General features: G+C 45.8%; 1 protein-coding gene across 3 annotated transcripts in view; it reads left to right on the forward strand.

The window, feature by feature from the left end:
* Nucleotides 1–20912, forward strand: part of ITGA6 (integrin subunit alpha 6) — a 328225-nt gene that overhangs the window by 102556 nt on the left and 204757 nt on the right. For all 3 annotated transcript variants that reach the window (XM_069616222.1, XM_069616220.1, XM_069616221.1), the window contains exon 2: nucleotides 17014–17141. In XM_069616222.1, the coding sequence (XP_069472323.1) occupies nucleotides 17014–17141 (128 nt within the window). The remainder of the gene's footprint in view (nucleotides 1–17013; nucleotides 17142–20912) is intronic.

The following is a 20912-nucleotide window of genomic DNA, read 5'->3' on the forward strand; positions in this document are numbered from 1 at the left end:
ATTAGAAACCATGTTCTCAACCATCAATTAGCCAAGAAGTTAGCTTTCAGTATTCATCTGTGAGCCTGAGATGTATCTAATAAAATGAGTGAGCATTTCGATTATAGGACTGTGACTATGTTTGCGATGTCTCGCTGAAGTAATGTCATGCAGGCACAATAAATAATCGTGATAGCAGACGTAAACCTGTAAAGAAGCAATGCTAGTAGAGTTTAGTTACTTCCCCTCAATTCTCCACATGCACTCTGTTTCATACTCACCAAGGCCATTATCCCTTTCCTTTGCCTAGTGGCGGGTGCACATTTTGAGCACTGCTGATGGATTTGAAATCGTATTTTGGGATATGGTTAGCTAGTGCCTGGGCAGATCCTACCACACGCAGTACTTCTACATCTATTGTGTGGACATGACGCACTTCATTTGGAATAGTGTATTGTGTTAGTATGGCTGAAGTATTATCTTCAGTATGCATTTGCTATGTACGATACGGGCCACAACAAGAAAAGGCTTGGAGAGAATAAGGGGATGGGTTTGTTTCTACAGAATACTGTGTACTTCATTTGCCTTTTACATTGCAGGGTATGATGCAGCCTAGCTGACATCCTGTGCATATATACATACAGTGCTGGGTCCCGATTTAGGCCTTCTCTGATGCATCTAAATTGGAAGAAACATTAGGCTTATCCCTCTGACTCATGAGGAGTCCGCTGTTGCTACCTTTGTCCTGAACCATACAAGCATGCCAAGAAATCTGATAAGCTTGTCATTGGCATGGAGTTTGTGCTGGTAATGGGTATTGAATATGTTTGTTTCTGATGGTCCTGATGGGATCGTTGATGGATGTTCTCAATTCTTTTAGTAGCACCAACGTACAATTTAGCGTGGATACCTATGATGATCTACATGACATGGGATCCAGCACAGTTGAAAAAAAATACCTTTTTAAATGTTGCAGAGTAACTACTCTGCAAAGTGTGGGAGCCCCTCTACTGAGAATGAACATTAGTCAAATACGCTGTTCCATGGAATTTCTTCCACTCGAGGGCCTCCATCCAGGTTTTAGGTCTCTGCACCCTTCAGAGAAGAAATATCCATTTGCAGATCAGTCTTTGGCCCACTCACGGGCAGTGCAGCACCAAAATGCTAGGCAATTTTCCTCTGAACGTGTGTGTCTGTCTGTCTGTCTGGGTCTTGTTGGGCTTCCACATTGAGGGGAAGCTGAGCGTCTCTAAGGTGACACTCTGCAAACTGATAGTTTTGTTGTGGGCGTATTTGTATGCCGAATATGAGCTACATCTGGGGAATCTTAGTGTAGCGCTCAGCCATGTAGAGTTCACATCATCCGTTTTGGGCATGTAGGTTGGCAAAGTTGTTTTAATCTAGGAGCCTTTGTGTAAACCATGGGTTGTTTCCCTCTGATGTATTCTTAGTTCCTGATCCAGTTTCAAGAAAATTTAAATACTTTGAAAAAAATTTTAAGGAGTTTCATTAGATTTCTTTTAGCTTTGCAATAATGTCTTTAAGTTGTCGAAATTAGAATGACAAGTGAGCAAATCATTTGTCATTTCTACCAAAACAGGTATAGTATTTAATCAAAATGACATTGTTGGCCATAGTAAATCCTAAAAGGTCGATCTCAAGTAGTTAAACCTGTTTAACTACAACAGGTAAATATTAATTGTTACATAACCAGAATGTTTTGATGGGAGGTCAAAAGGAGGTGGTTATGAAGCCTGACGCTGTCGACCAAAAATGAATAAAAAGGAAGGAACCTTAACTAAAACAATCCATTCTCAAGGATTAAAACTGATCACACCGCTTGGTTTACATTGCGTCTGAGAATGTATGCACATTCTCATAAGTACTATTTTATGCATAACTCTACCAAGACAGACGTCACGCATGGATTCAGACCACATTAGTTTCCACCCTCATTAGGGATCATCACTGTGGCATAGTTCCTCCTCCCCCCCCCCCCCCATTCCTCGATTGATTGGCGCATTAACTACCTGGCAGGTAATACTCCTCATTTTGGCGTCCTTGTGGGGTCTGGTTTTGTTTTGTCAAATGGTAGGTTGTTTTCTTTCGAACATTTGCAAACTTCTCTACCTGTTGAACTCGTAAGGTACACATTGCAGTTCTGACCTCGGATGTGTTTCGTGTTATTTCAAGCACACAAGTGGACGATGTTTCTAGGTTGTACTATTGCTAGAATTAGACCTGTATGTTGGGGTCTCCTTTCCTGCTGTGGTGTCAGAGTTGGAGCTGCAAAGAAATATTGGGTCCTTGTTAAAGCACCATTGCACAAGTAGGTCGAACCAAGGGGCAACCGGGATGGCTATGTCCCACCATGCCCCCGAGCAGGTCTCACTGTGGCCCCAGGAAACCATATAGGTGCAGACGTTGAAAAACTAATTTATTGCCAGATTTCAGCTTGCATGCTCCATTTGCCATGTCCTTCCAAGTTGCATCAACCCCAAGTCGCTCTACTCATGTGCAATTGTCACCTTTTGCAGGGTTGCAACTACGTCACCTGATAATGACTAAGCACAGAATGTTGGTCTACCTGACTCTGCTGTTAGTTGGAAAAATCTCTCACCTCCTAAAACCACCCCCATTTCCTCTAATTTCTTCAAATGATCTTGCTCTCTACTTTGCGTCTAAAAATGATTCACAATACCCTCACTAATAACTTCTATCCCCTCCTGCTGCTCACTTTTCTCCACCATTCTTACCCTCCTATCCCGCTGCTATAGCTTCCTTTGCCCCCATCAGCCATGTTGAGATTATTGCTCTACTCCTTAAAGCTAACCCTTCCTGTGACTCCACTGTCCCTGCACGCTGTGAAGCACATAGCGCTCCCAGTGTTGCTGCACATCTTACATCCCGTTTCAACTACTCTCTTGACCAGGCCATTTTCCCCTATCCTGTAAAACTGTTCCTACCTTTCACCCCTCCCCCCTAAGAAACCCGGTCTAGATCTTTTCTTTTTCTTTCGCTGTTTATTGTTTTAAAATGAAAACATAACAAACGCATGTCGATGCTTGGCTGCACATCACCAGACGTATACCACAAAAATCTGAGAGGACCCCATGCATAACAAATCAACCGTATGTGGGGTATAGATGAGGACAATGGACCGTAAAGACAATAACACATCTCGCCCTTCCCACCCCCCCACACACCCCCCACGCACCAACAGCCCACTCCTTTAATTTTTGGTACCTCCTCGCAATATACACCCGTCTCTCAAGGGACACACACCAGTCTACCTCAGCAGTCCAGCAACTGAACCGTGGGCCATCCACTGAGCCCCACATTGCAGAAATTATCCTCTTAGCCCCAGTGTTAGACAAACACCTTTTCATGCTTCGTGAAGCCTGGGGCTCCCAATAATGAAGTTAACCTATGGATGCACTTACCCCAGATTTGGATTTTTTCACATTCCCATAATATATGGAAGTGCTGCCCCTTCCCTCTCTTCCCTTCCCCCCCCCCCCCCCCACGTTCTCCCACATCAGGCAGGTGTCCCGATCTGCTATGCCCCATTGAGCCAGTGCAGTTTGTGAGTAATATACTTCGTGCAATATTTTGTATTAGGTGGAGCCTGGCAGCAATCTCAACCTTCTGTGGGAACATTGCCTCCTCCGCCCATTCCTCGTGATCTAATGGTCCTACATTCCTCTGCCACCTATCCTTGAGCCAGGACAGTTCCTGGGCCCCAAACGCGGTTAGTACCTGATGAGAGCGTTGCAGTGACTTTAGGAACAATGCGGTCGGCGAAGAGATTAGCTTCTAGGGGCAAGCCTGTCAGGACCTCCCCCAAGGAGGGGAACTGAGATGCAATGGCATGGGCTAATTGCATGTGTCTGTATTGTTCCCCACCTGGTAACCCAAATGTGTCTCTCAGCAACCCTAATAGGATAAGTCGTCCCTCCTGCACCACATCTGCTAGGACACGTATCCCATTTTCCTACCAGCTTTTGAAATGGCCCATTTTAAGTAGCTCGGGAAGTTGTGTATTATTCCAGAGGGGCTGGCCCAGTGTTGACTTCTTCCTCTCCCTATCCTATGTGTTGGTGCGCCTCAGCCCATACCTGTTGCATGTGTCGCAGCATTAGGAGAAGGGCTGTTTTCTTACTCCCGCCCCCATAGAGCAGCTGCTTGGCTGAAATCCCTCCCATCCAACCCCTTTCTAGCTCTGTGGGGCAACCTGGGGTCACAGTGTACCCAGTGATTCACTGCACCCAGTTTTGCCACCCAGTAGTATCTTTGAAGACCAGGCAAGCCTATTTCCCCCCCCACCCCACACACAGAGCGCTGCAGCGTTTCTCAGAGCAATGCGTGGTTGTTCACCACCCTGCCACCAACAGCCGATGCGAAGTGTCCTCGATTGTATCGAAGACTGCTTTAGCGATGGGAAGTGGAGCTTTTTGCAGCACAAAAAGGAACTTGGGGTGTCAGCATTTTAAAGAGCGCTGCCTTACCGAGCAGCGTCAACGGGAGAGATTGTCAATGTGCTGTATCTGACGAGTTTTTTTTCTATCACCGGGTGCAGGTTAAGCCGAAGGACGTCTGAGGGATATGGAGTCACGTGAATGCCTACATACTTAAAACCCAAAACAGGATAGGACTATTCTGGGGGATGGGTAATGGGAGGGGGTGTGGGGGAGTGCAGACTTCTACCAGTAAATTTTTGAGCCCGCTAAACCCCTTGTACTATGCCAATATTCTGGTCACGGCCTGACCGGAAACAGGGTTGCTCATGTAAATCTGGAGGTCATTGGCATAGTGAGGCCCAGTTCTGTACTCCACCCCCTCCCAGGGCCACGGAACACCCCCCCTCCCTCCTGCCACCACCCCCCCACGAATCAAGGAACTTCCTGAGTTTTATCTGGAGTGGTTCAATGGCCAGAGTGAACAATTAGTAGGGCAAAAGGGACGGCCCTGTCGTGTGCTGCGGCCCATGGAAAATGTCCTGCAAGTGACCCCCTTAACCCGAACAGCTGCCACAGGGCATTAGTAGAGCAGTCAAACTCATTTCAGGAAATGTTCTCCAATCCAAACCCCATACTACCCATGATCTCCCAAAGGGAAGCCCAACAGATTGAATCGAAAGCCTTTTCACAGTCCACAGCCAGGAGCCCCAGCAGATCCGGTATTAGAGAGACTTGACTTCTAGCGAACTGAACTCTGCGAACGTTCATGTGTGTGGATCTTGAGGGCATAAACGGGCATTGGTCTGAGTGTATTAAGAAATATATTACCCAAAGTAGACAATTGGCCAGGACCCGTGCCAGCACCTTGGCCCCGCCCTTAATCAGCTAAATCGGCCTAGACTAGGAACAAAGCTTGGGTGGTTTCCCAGGTTTCAGCGGGACCACTATACAGGCCTTTCTATGGTCCGGGGGGAGAAGTCTCTCCAGCCAACACTGCATAAAGAGGCGATGCATGGGCCCAGTAACCAAGTCCCCCAGCCGCTTACAGATCTCCACCAGGAAGTCGTTAGGCCTCGTGGTCTTGCCTTTAGTTTATCTGCGACAAGACGGGTGAGCACCAGAGTCTAAAGCGTCCAGTACATCCGTTCAGTACAACTCCCACTAGGGTCGATACAGCTCCTCATAAAAGGCTGAAAATGCACCAGCGTTGCCACGTCCTCCCTAGTCACCCCACCCCAGGTGTCCTGCATGATCCTTACATATCCGATCCACCTTTCCAGCTAGGCTAGCGCTTTCCCCGTTTAGTCCGCTAAGTCATGAATCTGACTCTGCACTCTTCAGCCGACCTGGCATTATTCAGGGCCACATTGCGTAGGGACTGCTGTGCCGTAGCTACAACCTCCTGCGAAGTCTGAGACCCAGAGGCAAGGAATTCCTCTTCTGCCTTGAGTGCTTCTGCCTCCTCCACCTCCCTTACGTGCTGCTTCCATTGAGTCGCGACTAGAGAAAGTGCCTCCCCCCTGAGTACCGCCTTGTAGCCCTCGAGTAATGTGGCCAGGCTCTCAACAGACCCTTCCTTTTATAGTAAAGTATTCTGCCATTTTGTACCAAGAGTCGGCTTGGTCTAGAAGTATCAAGGCCTGGAGGTCATTCAATAAATCGATCGTGGGGGGCGGGGGTGGTGCATAAAATAGCCACAATGCCACAGATCATCTTTTATCATCTCCCCCCTACAATCCGCTCTAACCTCCCTAAGCTGAAAGGGGATCCTCTTATGTATGAGGACCAGCGTACCCCATGCCCCTCTCGAAACCCACATGAAAGGCCGTTATGTCGTTTTTAGAATCTGTAACCCTGAGAAAATCAACCAAGTAAATGGTGCATGTTAATGTTGTTTGAACGGATGGAGTTGTATATTGACGTGTTTCCCCATCCTTTGTCGTCTTTGCTATGTGTCTGTTGCTTGATCAAAGGGAGTGGCACCCCCCGCAAAAGACGGCTCTAGAATTCCCAGCTAAATTGTTCAATGCTCAATTGGTCACAGCTGACTGAGCGCACCGTCATTCTATGTGTTAATTTCACACCAATGTGTTAAATTAGAACACTAGTGACTGCCTTTTGAATCCCTTCTGGGTAGTAGACCTACCACGTCCTGATTGGCTGGCTTGGAGGCCTTACCAAATGTGGGTGGCTTCACTTTTTTTTTTTTTTTTATGAAATCCCATTACTCGGCAAAATGGCAATGGATCAGTGGAGCTCCATGTTTTATAAACCGTGCATGTTGGCAAGATAGTCTCTCGGCACTGTCCTGACCGCGTGAGTTTAGGGAGAGAAAATAAGTGGATTTCTCATTGCTTCTGATTTTTCAAAGACTCTAAAGCAAAAGGTTTATGCTAAGGTAGGGTATGACCATGTTGACTGTGCGCTATTGCCCTTTGGTCTCTAGTAGGCTGGCTGCGTTTCAACACTGGGCGGTAGTACGCCAGAGCTCGGGAGGATAGCTTAGGGGCAACGCGTTCATCTTGGAAGCAAGACGCCGCTGAGCAACATAGGTTCGATCCGTGGTCAGCGCTTGGATACCTCTGGGTATTAAGCGCGTTATAAATAATCCATTACAATTGCACCAACCCCAACATTTAACCAAGGCTCATTGTTTGTGACCATGACCACTAAACTCTACCACATATTCTGAAAAAGCAATTCACACATTATATGACCGCCGTGCATTCCCAAAAGCACTGAAAACCTGTTTTTTTTTCACCACACCATAGGAATTCTGACTGCCCTTTTGAACAAGAGAATACACTCCTGGTCATGGAAGACCGACCCTCTTCAGACCCAAACGATTGTTTTGGGGTTGGGAGGCGAGTACTCCAGCTCGCAAGCAGGCCACTAGAGACCACATAAATGTACCTTTACACTACAACAGACAACACATTGCCTACTATCCAGCCATACATCTGTGCTATAAACGCAATTCCGGATCTACCCATTACAGCAGCGCAGCGATCGCCGTAAGCTAATGCAAAGTACGTACTCCTTTTTCCGGACTTTCACCCCACTCTATATCACATCTTGCTACACCACCCTGGCACTCACACTCCATGTCAAATACAACAACCTGTACCATCAAAAAGTCCATATCCTGCACGCACACACTTTGTGGGCCACCAAACAAACCCACACCGGACACGCACCGAATGTCCGCCCCTACCACGCCACATCTTCTGACACCCCACTACCTCAAATGGACAACTTGCTTGTGTAACCTCTTGCCGAAATAGGGCATGTCAAGGCCTGGGTTGCATATGTTAAGCTTGCTTGTAAAGAACGCACACCATTGGGATCCTTTGTTTTTAATATACGTGGCCTCACCTGCAGTGTTTTCTAGCATAAGTGAGGGCATGTTTTGAAATGTTGAGCCATGAGGACAATTGGCTTCAGTCACTGCCTTGGTAGGCAAGAACAGTGCATTGCCTCAAGGACGTGGAGCAAAAACCCATTGAGAAGAAAACTGTGCAGGCTCTCCTGGGGATTCCTGCCTCGGGCAGTGCCCCGGGGGCTTAAGAGTCAGGCTGGAAGGGTGCCGCCTGGTACAGTGGGCAGCCCAGTGAACGAAACGGCTCCTTCAGTGCAGGGAACCGGGATTGGTGAGCATGAGGCCTTGAGGGTCACTGTGGTATCCAGGCGACCCGGTAAAAGCCGTGTGCTCGGCTGTGGGAACATGGCGGCCCGAATGGAAGCTGCACCTGAGCGGCGTGCACTATAGAGAGGGCAGTTCACCTTGCCCGAGAAGGGCAGACCAAGCGCTGACCCATTGCCGCAGGCCCTATGCCAGGAAGGCTTGGAACCAGCCTGAAGGGGCAGACAGTGACGTATTAAGGCATTCCGCTGCTCTAGGCCCAATGAAGTGTGTGGGCCCCACACACTTTACTTCACCCCACTCTGTCCTCTTTGCCAAACTCTGTCCGGCTTATCTTAAATACATAAAAGCAGACATAATATTAAATTACAACAACCCTTCACTGTAGTATGGTGCAGTGTTCTTGTAAAATATGCCACAATCCTATTTTAATCTGCATGCTCCTGTAGGTAATGGAACGGCCAATGCTCCATGCACTCGTAAAGGTTTTTTCCATTGAATTTGTGAATAAACTACAGCATTACATTTCTTTACACCACTTTTTTTTCTCTCCATAAAACGACATGTCTTTAATATATCTTTTGATTTTGTTGAAAAATACATTCTTTGTCTTTTTGTATTTGTGTTTTGGTTTTAAGTACAGACATAGCTGACCAGCATAGGAGCACTGCACTACACAGGGTTTACATAATACTTGTCAGAGGAACTTCCTCATAAACTGCAAGCTCAATTAGAAACTCCTAGTTCTATAAATGTTCACTTTGATAATTGTTGCTGCCATATTCATTTAAAATACATTCCGGAGGCCCACATGGGCATAGTTGGCCGTGGCACTGCTAGACTAGCCAGGCAATATGGGATAAGATCCTGCTCTTATATTCAGAACATACATGAACCAAACATTGGTATGCTAACTGGCCACATCCCTGCCAATGGTGAGAAATCCTGGGTATTAAATGGCGGTAGTGTGAATACCTTGGGTTATGATTTTGAAACACAACCTGGAGGTGGTTAAAAGGTGTGCTTTTGATGGCAATACCTGATACAAGTGCAACACCAGACAAGTCAGGTGAACATCAGAGGACCTGAGAAAATCGGGGCAATACTCCCAGAGCATATGTTGCCATCATTGTCCACGAGGCTTTCTGGGGCCTAGTTCCAAAATACCTTCAGCTGGCCCTCTGTGAATACCTTCCTTCACAAGCTCTTCACTCCTCTACCTCTAACTACCTCAGGGTCAGTTGTTTTTCTAAGAAACGAGCTGGGGGTGGATCTCGGTCTTCAGCTGGGGCCTCCCTCTGAACAGCCTCTCTGCCTCCCTTAAACTTGAGGAGAACCATCTCCGGTTCCGGAAGCACCTCAAGACCTTCCTTTTTGCTTCTGCCTTGCCCCCCCCCCCATCTCCTTATCTGTTTTCTCTTGGCATCGTGCACCTGGCCACCCTCTGTCCTCTGGGCCCAGGTACCTGCTCACCCTGCCACCCTCCCTCACTGCCTCCGGGGCCACCCCTTGCACTGGGGTTTGTATCTGTACCCATACAGACCCCCCCCTTTTTTCTTCCTGCACTTATCAGACCTACCCTGTCTGCTGCCTTAAACCCAGCATTTGCCACTTGCTGGCTGCACTACCACTGTTTGTTGCGTTTTATTTATCTGTTTCTCCTTTGCTCCGCACTTTCCACTTCTCCCCCCTTCCATGCATTTTTCCCCTCTCCCATGCACTTGCGCATTCTCAATGTTACTGGGCCTAGTAAGATCTTCGTTTTGTTCTCACCTGTTCCCCTCCCTTGCCTTGTTGCGCTCTGAAACACTTGTGTACAAGCGCAATAGAAAATATTCAATTCAATGGTGTGAGCAACCGGGCAATTGATTCCAATGCCTAACAAATTACTATACATTGGACAAAGCTGTGGCCTTTGTCAATGTTTTCTTTGTTTTTAGTGGGGAGCCCACTAGCTCCCCCTTCTATTTTAAAAAAATTGAGACCTAATCCGAGAGCAGCAGAGTGCTGTACATGGTGTGGAGCCAGCGTTTGGACTGGTGCCTTAACAGCAGTGCAGTACAATTGCGGGTCTGTTTCAATCTGTGCGTCCATTGGAACTAGTCCTTGATCCCTTCTTCATGCCTGTTCTTGTGCCTTAGTGACCCCTCTTTTTATGCCCCTCACCTTTTCATCAATTGCACTTCTCCCCACATGCTGCTTTGCCAAGCTTTTATTTAACCTTGTGCACCTGGTGTTACTGGAAATACAGTTTTGACACGTTGCCTTGAACTGGGCAGCGTATTTTCTCACCTTTTTGTTTGTTGCTTGTGTAACCAATCTGCATTTTTGGTCGTGTTAATGATCATTAGAACATGGTCTTTACCACGGTCCTTCATCGACAGCAACGATAAAGAGCTAGGCAGAAGGTAGTGTGACCCACAGACGCATGCATGTTGCGAAGAACATTTGAAATTATACAAAAACACACACTTATCTTTTTGTGTCAAATATGCAGATATCATGGAAATTAAATAAAATAAAAAATGTTTTTGGCGATTTTAACATTTTACAATTATTTGCAGAAAGGATTTGGAGCAGAATCGCAGTGACCTTTGTGGTTCACACACCCACACTTCCTGGCTCTGAAATATTCCCACATCTACAATCAATAGCCACGTTTAAATGTCTGCTCTGCTTCCCTGCACAACAAAGGCTGCAGTAAATATTACATGCACAATGTGGATTTCAAATTTCTCTTAACAAGGATACATGGCTGATGGGATTATAGGTAGGGGTATGAGGCTCTCCAGATGCTTTAGACTACATCTCCCATGATCCCTCACCTTTGACTAAACTAAAGCTGACGGGAGTTGTAGTACCAAGCACCTGGAGAGCAAAACGTTGCATACTTTTAAATTCTTTCTGTAACTACAAAGTCTTCAAAGCGATCTCCAGGATGCCTGAGTGAACTTCACTCTGAAGTGCCTGGGTTTTTATGTAATGTTGAAAAAGCTGGTCGGATATTTGTGAAAATAATTATCCATAAAATGTGAAATGAAATCCATGTATGTTCAATGAGTAGCCTTATTTTCAAAAGAGCAAGACCATGCAATAACATGACGGTGTGCAGGGGAGTTGCTAGGTCTGGAAAAGACCCGGGGCTAAGCTGATGTAGGAACTGTTGGGACTGGGGGCTAGCTAGACTTTTAGCTGTAGCTCCTGAGATTCTACCCGGGGCTACAACCAAAAGATCAGGGGCTACAGCCCCCTTAGCCCCCCCTAGCAACGCCCCTGACGGTGTGTGTCAGTGCTAAAAGCAACCTAACTTTCATGTTCATCACACACAACTCTGCAGAATGAGTAGCTCAGAGCCTTACAGATGGGTGCTGGAGATAAGGGTTTGAATCCTATAGCTGGACAAGCACCGTGTTTATTGGGTTGTGGGCTCGGGTGGAGATGTGAGTCTGTTTCTCATTGTACAGATATTTTTCATATTTTCTGATTCTTATATGTTAGGCTGTTTGGGTCGGGCGCTGGGCTTTTCTGTGTCGGTACCCAGTTCCTGTAGGTAGTAGGCTGGCCGGCCTGGGCTTTCATTTCACTTGTGTGTACATGCTGCCTGGAGTTGTCGTGTACTACCGGGCTCACTGCTAGCTCTTACTTAACGCATGAGATTAGAGGAAGGGGACCCAGATTAAAAACAGGAAGTACACCATGCTTAGAATAACCTATAAAGTTGTGAAGCTCGAGTAGCTCGGCGCGCTATGCATGCGCCATAATGCTCGTAGTTGCTCGGTTCGTGCACCGTAACTGACTTGGTAAACTCTTTTATTTTGGTTGTCGAGCGCATTTTTTCCTGCCCTATGGTCTTTGGTAACAAAAGATAATTCTGCATCTTACTTTTTTGGACATTGGATCGGGGCTGCAAGATCTTTCATGTTTTGGGCACTCACTACTCTAGGTCAGACCGGCTGCCTGTGCTTTCAGTTTCATGTGCAATCTGCCCCAACTGCGCGCACACGGAGACTCACTCTGACTGCTTTCCCTGGATTCTGGGGTCGTGGGAACGGTGTCAAACGCTGTGATGTCACCGGCCTGACGTGCATGACCTCTTACGTCGCACAGTGCAACTCTGACAATCGAGCGACTGTGGAAAGTGAGCGACATAAAAAAAAAATAACTGAAGTCTGAATCAAAGAAACCAAGAATTGTCTGAAAATATCGCTTCCCTGCAATATACCGCTCTAGGCCTCGGCCTAATTGCACATAGGTTACTGGGAGCAGAGTGGGGAGAATTGAAGGAAAAAGAAGACCGCCTGAATATAAAGTGAGAGGTGATGAAAAGTTGCACTGCTTGGAGAAATATTGCTCTGACCAAGCAAGTGATTGGGTGCTGCCTTTTGTAATGGATAGCAAATGCAGACTGTCTCAATATAATCATTAGAGTGCCAAAAAAATACAATGGTTTACTCGTAACAGTTTAGAGTCACTTCCTTGAGAGACTACACGGAAAGCTATAGAATTGAACCTGCTGCACTACAGTAAATGGATTATCCCCGACTATTGGGGGGGGGGGGTTGTACAACATGTCAACAGATACTGCTTTATTCATTGTACGTTATGAAACTGCATATCAAAAATGGAACATGACACGTGCTACAGAAATCGACATTTGAATGGACGTTTCCCTGCTGCATCTGAAATCCAAAGTCAAAATGTGATGTCGCTTCAAGAATATGTATAAAATAAGTGACATTTCATAAAATGTGGGTTCCTATGATGTGTTTGCATGAGAAATATTTAAACGGGAATGCATTTTATAGTGTCCCAGCTAGGTTCGGTTTACTGTTCTGCTTGAGTTCCCTTCGGGGGAAAATATAGTATTTGGCTCTGGCGTGTTTATTGGTGATGGTGATTTTTTATTTGTATCGCGCTCGTACACAAGTGTTTCAGAGCGCGACAAGGGCAGGGAAACAAGACAACGATGTTACTAGGCCCAGTGACATTAAGAACGCGCGAGTACATGGGCAAAGGAATGGAGCTACGGTATGAACTCTGGGTGCAGCCCATCTCTTATTCATCTGAGCTACATGTTGCAAGACTCGGAGGGAAGGGCCTACATGTGGTACCTCCTGGTGGTAAAGGATCCACCGGTGGGCTGAGAAAAAAGTAGCCCGGCCTACACTTGCCCACCTCGGGGTTCCCTTACAATCTGAGTGTCAGCAAATCATGTGTCGGGAACCATTCACTTACCAGGCACACAGAAGCCAGTTCCTTCCAAGCAGCCCTCGGCATAGCCGGAAAACCATCCTGCGCTCTCCCCTCTGCCCCGACTAATCGCACCTCTTGCAAAACCCACCACACCAAGAAACTGTTCAAATACAAGCTCTGTTATGCAAGACCAATAACCTGACCAAGTAAATCCACAGGTGATGTGAACATCTCTCACCTCTAGAAGGTCACACGGGTAGAGTGCCACATGCCTGCCGCGCACAGGCATGTTGGGGCTCCAGCAATGCCCGGATGTTTAGTATCCGCTCTAAAGTTGCATCAGGGAGGCAGTGGGCTCTAGAATAGCCACAGGTCCAGATGCATTCAGCTCCTCCTCCTTTTTACGATGAAAAGTAGCCTTTGCACTGTAATCAAATGTCAATTCCTCCTCTCCCCCCTGCCCCCCAAGGCCCCCCTCCCCCAATTAAAAGAAACCGTCTGTAGCATGGCTCCTAATTTTCTAACCAAGGTACTGCATAGACCATTCTGCCTCCCCCTCGCATGACTGTGGGAGTTAGTCAAATGTATTTATTCTTTGGCTATGTGCAAGTGATCTGGGGACTATAGTTGAACATGGAAAAAACATCAATTTGCTGTTGATTCATCGTGCAGGAAATCTCACTGAATGTGTGTTTTGTCAGGATTTCTGGCATTCATTATACATTCTTCCTGCAGGAAAGCTAGATGCCAATATGTTCTAGACAGGTTCCCCCCCCTGGGGTTTGGGGTACCCAACAGACGTAGGGGTGCATAAGGGACCGGGCTTCCATGTGCACATAACTCATGAATGCTCCTAATGATTGTACATCTCCTCGCTTTGGAAATCCACCAGTGAACTCCACCAGAGGTAGGAAGTCTGTTTTCTAATTATAGATGCATCCGTGGAAGGTACACTTCCTTTCCCTTCCCTTCCTTCCTTCCTAGGAAGCCAGGAAACCTCTCAGAAAATGGGATTCCTGTGTTTTTACATTCGAGGTGCCCACATCTTATGCTTTTCTTTCAAAGTTCGATTTTATTAGGACTGATGGGCTAAATAATCTGCGCCTGCCGGAGAATTTGCCCGAATGTCACTATTCTGAGTGTCTTTGAAAATATCTCCATTACCATATCACAAACCATGCAAAAAAAAGTGTCTGTGTATATCTATCTCAATCACTGTATGTGTGTCTGTATGTTAGTAAGTGATGTGTATGTGTGTTGATACAGATATGTGTTTATTTTAGTTTGTTGAACTCTGGGTGGAGGTTTTATAAAACGGCTTCATCTTATGGTGACCCAACAGGGTGAGGTCGGACTGGCCCATAGGGCAATAGGCCCATGGCCGAACCAAAAACTCAAAATGCTGGTGTGGGTCTGTTTTTATTGGTCAAAGTGGGCCAGTTTGAGTTACTTCCCTATGAGGATAGAAGTTTTGACCAGTGCTGCTGAATAAATATTCTTTAAAATGCACACTTCGTCTCAGAATTTTATTTAAAAACTCCACCTTGGGTAGTAGTCAGTGTCACAAAAGGAATGAATAGCCACTTGCAACTGTGGGACACGTTTTCATTGATGCCGGAGACAACTGTATGGTCCAGTCTGACCCTGTGAAATGGTATGCATTTTTGAATGTAGGTGATTGAGACATCCACTTATATTGGCTGGTTATTCTGACATGGGTATTTGCGCACTGGAAGATGCTGGGGTTTTTGGACTGGTGTCTGTGGTCCGTGTATGGTTTATAAAACCAAGGTGCTGCGGTTGGCGGGTGCCTTTTCCCACCTCGCACAAAGACTTGTTTCTGTTTGTAAATATCAGGTCGCCAACATGGCAAAGTTCAACAACGACGCAAACCCACACATTCCTTTTTGTTTAAGTTGCGTCTATGGGTTTATTTTGGCAAATGGATCCGTATGTCCAACTGATGTTTGTGGGGTTGAGATCCCTCATAACTTGGCCTGTCTCTCACCACAAATAACCACACAAGCCCCCGTGGGGGGTTGCGCGCTAAGGCACACTGTCTTTTTTCCCTGTTTGAAGGACGTGTGGGCAAAGAAACTGTCTCGCACATTAATTGGCCACTCCCAGGTGTACGCAGTATATTCTTGCGCGAGATGGTGCGTGGGAGGAGAAGTAGGAGGGGGTAAGTGGAAAGGCAGTGCAAGTGTGGATGATGCCACTGTTTTTTTTTTTTTTTTTAACAAAATGTCACTCTGAAGGAGCTCGACTGTCATGGAGATATGTCATGACGTGGCCAGTCTGTGATCCTGCAGAACCCTAAGAGCAGGAACGTGGAGACTGGGAGAGGGCATGAGGTGATGAGATGGAGCCAACTCATGAGGCCATCCGCGGGGATTGTCGAACCAAAACAATGTATGATGATGTTCCTACCCTTTATTGTTGGGGTGTGGGGGGGTGGTGTAGGTGAGAGGGAATGTTTGCTTCAGAGAGTGCACGCATACAGTACTATGTATCTTTGCGCACATTGATGTGTTTTCAGGTTTGCTGAATAAATACTTGCGCACATTGATATGTTTTCAGGTTGTTGTTTGTATACTTACGCACATGGATGGTTTTTCAGGTTGTTGTATGTATACTTGCACACATGGATGGTTTTTCAGGTTTGTTGTATGTATACTTGCGCACATTGATGGGTTTTCAGGTTGTTGTATGTATACTTGCGCACATTGATCTTCAGGTTGTTGTATGTATACTTTCTACATCACTTGGGCAATAGAGAGTACACAAAGATCAATGTGAGCTGTGCTGTGCAAGGAATAGTCCAAGCAGTTGTCGCCTTGAAACACCTACGAAGTAGGTGTGCTATCCATTTGCACATTTGAGGCGATTGGTGTAATGGCAATGAGTAATCCGTGTTTGTGTTGTGCGTGTGTAAGCAAGGTCTTTGTGTGGTTAATAAGGCCCACCTATTAGTTGTGGGGATGTATGCGGATGCCTACCTTTTTTGAGCTGGTTCAGTAAAGGTTCCCAGAGCAGTATAAATATCCTAGACTTGAGCTGTAGCTGCACTCTCTCGCTGGTAGCATGGAGGGTTTACAATGCAGTCACGCATAATCTAATTCCCACCAGAGTCCAACGAGAGCTGCCTTCTACTCTGCACACCTGCAAGAGAGGGGATAGGCTTCACTGTGCTGCTGCCAGTGCTGGACTGGCCTACAGGGACATTTAGGGTTTTCCCAGTGGACTTCTGGACCACAAGCCTCTTTTGTGTGTATACTCTGGTTTTCTGTTCCTCAAATAAGGGATGTGGGGAAGAGGGGTTTTGAAGTAAAGCATGTTATAAAGTCTCACCGTAAACTAATTTCATGCCAGTTTTTCGTTATGCTTGACTACTTTTTTAATCAATATATACGAACAAATGTGCTTTAAAACTCCCTATTGGGACCCAATGTTCCAAATGTTCTTGTTTTAGAAACCCCCTACACACCCGCAGCCCCCCTCGTTCCCCCCGCCCTATTTAGAGGGGTTGTTGGGCTTGCTATTACAGTGCAGTATGGGGCCACTTTGAAAAACATGTCCATGGTCAATTTTGGGTCCCAGCCCAAGTGCAGTGATTGCAAAATCAATACTGGGTGCAGAAGCCTTTACTTGTTTATCTGTCATCGATGGTAAAATAGCTGTGAACGCGTGGCACCCGCTACATAAAAACAATTAAACATATTGTCTCTTTTTTGATAGATTGCTTGTTGGCGCCCCAAGAACCAAGTCCTTTCCAAACCAGATCGCGAACGTCACCGGAGGGCTCTACTCCTGCGACATCCAGTCTCCCTCAGAAGCCTGCACCCGGGTGGTGTTCGACAACGACGGTAAGAGCCACCGGGGCATTGCATGAAGGCTGAGTGCCATTTGCTTTACTGCACCTTCTATGGTGCCTGGTTTTTCTCTTGTTCTTCTGAGTAGGTATTTATGTCACCTAAGACACCGGGCAGATGCCTCAGGTTTGAAGTTTATTTTGACTCGCATTGTTTCTACACATCTGCATGGAAAGACACCTTGCAGTAGCATTTGTGCAGTGCTTCAACCATGCCCTGTTAAACCATGCCTTTCACTGTATTCCTGACTAGGCTCTGTGGCGATTGGGCGCAATGTTTGCCTTTAGGCAGAGCAAACGGCATTGCAGGCACACCTTTTCCATATTTGAAGACTTCCCTGCTCCTGTCAAGTGTCTGCAGGATGCAGAAATGTGCACTGGGGGGGTAAATATTCGCGCCAGAAAGCGTGTTACAGTAGCTTAGCTTTCTTTTGAAAGGGTGACTATTGCCTCCACTTCTGCTGACCAGGCGGGGGCCCTTTCTGTTTGTTCTCCCATGCAGCCCTTTTTCATGGGGTTGGGTGTTAAAGAGATTGGTTCTGAGCCTCTGACCTGCCCTGGGTCGTTTTTAGGTGGGAATACCAATACATGGTAAAGGAGGCAGTGTAAGAACAAGATTTTGGAGGGATGGGATTTTATTTCACATGGAGTCTCAGGAAAGTGAGCTGCTCTGAATATGCTCGCGAACATGAGCCAAAGGGAGGAGTTGGGGGTCCGCACAGCACACGCGCGTCATTCCTGGCATGTCGGCAGGGATGTGTCCTGATGAACACGTGTGCTCTGCTTGGATCTGCTTGAGGCACCGGTGGGCCGCCTTTGATGGCTTTTAACATGTTTTACGGAAACTTGTTAAGTTGACACTGCTTGTGGGTGATGCAGGCTCTTGCGTGTAGCTATTTTTGCAGTTATCTTTGTTTTGCTTGCGTATCATAGGTCCATTGCTATGTAACCTGCTACCATATGCAGGGGTCGACATTGGGATTTGTGGCGCAGGAGGTGGAAGTAGCTCCTGTATCATGAGTTTCCTCTGACCAGGAGTTGCTTATTGTATCCCAGGAGCTATTTAAAGTCCAGTCTCATGAACTGAGTGTCTAAAAGATGGCAGAACTTGTGTTTTCCCCATAGTTTGTTGCTCATTGCTGACTTTTTCTGTTGAATCCTCTGCCTCGCGTCATATTGCTTCACGTGTCTAAATGTTTTTGGTTCTGCCGATTGCTTTCTCTTTTATTTCTTTTAGGTTTCCTTTCCGCCCATTCTTTCATCTTGCTGCTACCTCTCACTTAGTCTTTACCACTGCATCATACCTTTGCCACTACATCAGTTACTGCACTAATCTCCGTTGCTGTCTCTTTACTGCTGCAACAATTTTCTCTCTGCTGCCACCTCTTTCTCTGTGATGTGTCCTTGCTCTCGCTTTCGCGCTGTTGCAGAATGAGGCACCAATGCATGGTCTGCAACATCGCCAACTTCCAAATGAGATGCAACAATAACATTTTGGAGAGTACATCGAAATATGTTTATAGTCTAGATGGGGTCGAGATGCAACAATAACATTGTGGAGAGTACATACAAGTATGTTTATAGTCTATATGGGGTATTTTCGTCCTAATAAAATATGACATTGTAAATGTGTTCAATGGGTAGAGATTTAGAACTCCTAACGAATCATTCTTAATTTAATTCATTACAATGTGTAAAATTCAACATATATACATTCAGTCCCGTATCCCGCCGCCTGAACAGCCATAAGTGAAAATAAACTAGCACCAATAGCTTGGAATTCAATACTTTGGTCTAAATGTCTTGTGCAATTACAACAGTGTATAAATCATTAGTTATGATGACACGTTTCAAGAGAAATGAGTTTGGGGAAAGGCGGTTCTGAAACACTCGATCCGAGTCCTGTCTGGAAATTTGAACAAAGTCCCTGGTATGACAGTGATTACATGATCTTGTAATAGTTGTGCTAATCGCTTTTTAAAGCACATGTTTTCTCTAACTCAGACCTGTTTCTGTCTCTAATATCATTAAAGACATTCAATGGAGAACAAACTGAGTATAAGACCGGGTTCTGGTGTACAAATATTCCCATTATTGATGTACTAAATATATAGTATCAATTTCCAGTTAGGTACTCGGATTTTAGCTGCTTTGACCCAGTGTATTTGTGGTGCTGTATGTCATTGAGGATAATGCAAAGCTTGGTTAATGCACCAGTAGGAGAGTGATTCCTAATGATGTACCACTGAAACATTAAAAACAAGGGACTATGATCCAAATGGCTATAAATGCCAATTTTATTGCAAAAATTAAAAATATAAATGCAATTGGAGAGATTCAATTACCTCATAGTTAAGTTACCGGGATCTTCACTGTATCCTTGTTTTCTCTGTTATCTAGAGGGTCATCAGTGTGGCTTAGCATTCACTATGTAGATTATGCTAGGTCGCTATGTAGGCTATTCTTGGTCGCCATGTAGACCATGCTTGGACTAGAGACCACCAGACCGAGGGTTCAAGAATGACCTGTCTGGTATTTCAAACGGTGGTTTGAGGTGCTCCCATTATCTTCTCTTTAATGAGGACCTGTATTCTGACAGCCGAGGAAGCTAAGGCTGGTGTTTTGCCCATTGATTACCTTGTTTAAGGGTACAAATAAATAAGATGACTTGGAAATAAAAAATGAAATGAACAATCGCCTCATTTTGAATCCCCAAAATGCTGGAACAAGCCGCGTGGTCCACAGCTCTTAAATGGAGCGTTAAGTGCCTGCACATTGACGTCTTCCCCTCTGCACGTGATGACATCATGGCGTGTCTGCTTTTATAAGATGTTTGTTCATTATAGGGAAGACCAGGTGTGTAGGTTTAAGTCTAATTACCCTACAAATTGTAAAAGAGACAAGTGCTAGGATATACTCCTGTACAGGTCCGTAAATGACCGTGACAAATGTTACCCCATTGTCTGAGGTAATAACCATTTTAAGCCAAAACATACATTTCAGTTATATAAATATTTGTCGTTAAGGGGATGGGTCCTCCCGGAGGGGGAACTTATTTCTGTTTGAATGAAGTCCTACAGCTCCTGCAAGTAGGACCGGAATATCTCATTTAGGGATCAAACGTAAACGAGCCCACTCCCAGAACGGATGATCAAGGTTTTCTGAGTACATAAGACATTTAAGTAGCTTCTGACGTCCAAATTGCTCATTTAGTCCATGTAGATGGCTTGTGGACTGAAATACATTTTTTTCTCCGGTTTTTGTAATTTCAAAACTATTGTTTATTCCTGCCTTCTACCTTCGGGACAACAGTCCCGAAAAAGTCATCCGATTTGTGTCCTGCTTGTGCAAAATATTTGATCAGTGGGGCAGGTCTAATGTATTTTTCAGACCACAACTGTGCGCTGTCATCAGACTTTTCACTCTACACTTGGTTTTGCCAAAGATCTCAGTCCACCTTATGTTATCTTATTGCATCTAACTGAGGTGTTGAAGACGAATGCACATTTATGAAATCTTTGCTTTAATCACGCACACTGGCTTTCCAGATACCCGCGTTTTTCAACCAGTAAAGTACTAATGCATGCACCCCCCTCCCCTACAAATACTTTCTTACTTGATATAGAATTCAGGCAAAGGGTGGCCCAGGAGCGTTTTCCAGCTGGTTGACAGCCGCCCCTGTGCCGACTGTCGCAGCGTCATTTGCTCCCCTGGTCTGTACATGTATGGAGGTAAACTGACCCGGTCTTTTATTCTGTGCTAGCAG

The sequence above is a fragment of the Ambystoma mexicanum genome, chromosome 9 (assembly GCF_040938575.1).
Source record: "Ambystoma mexicanum isolate Mex_15411 chromosome 9, UKY_AmexF1_1, whole genome shotgun sequence".
NCBI classification, from domain to species: Eukaryota; Metazoa; Chordata; class Amphibia; order Caudata; family Ambystomatidae; genus Ambystoma; species Ambystoma mexicanum.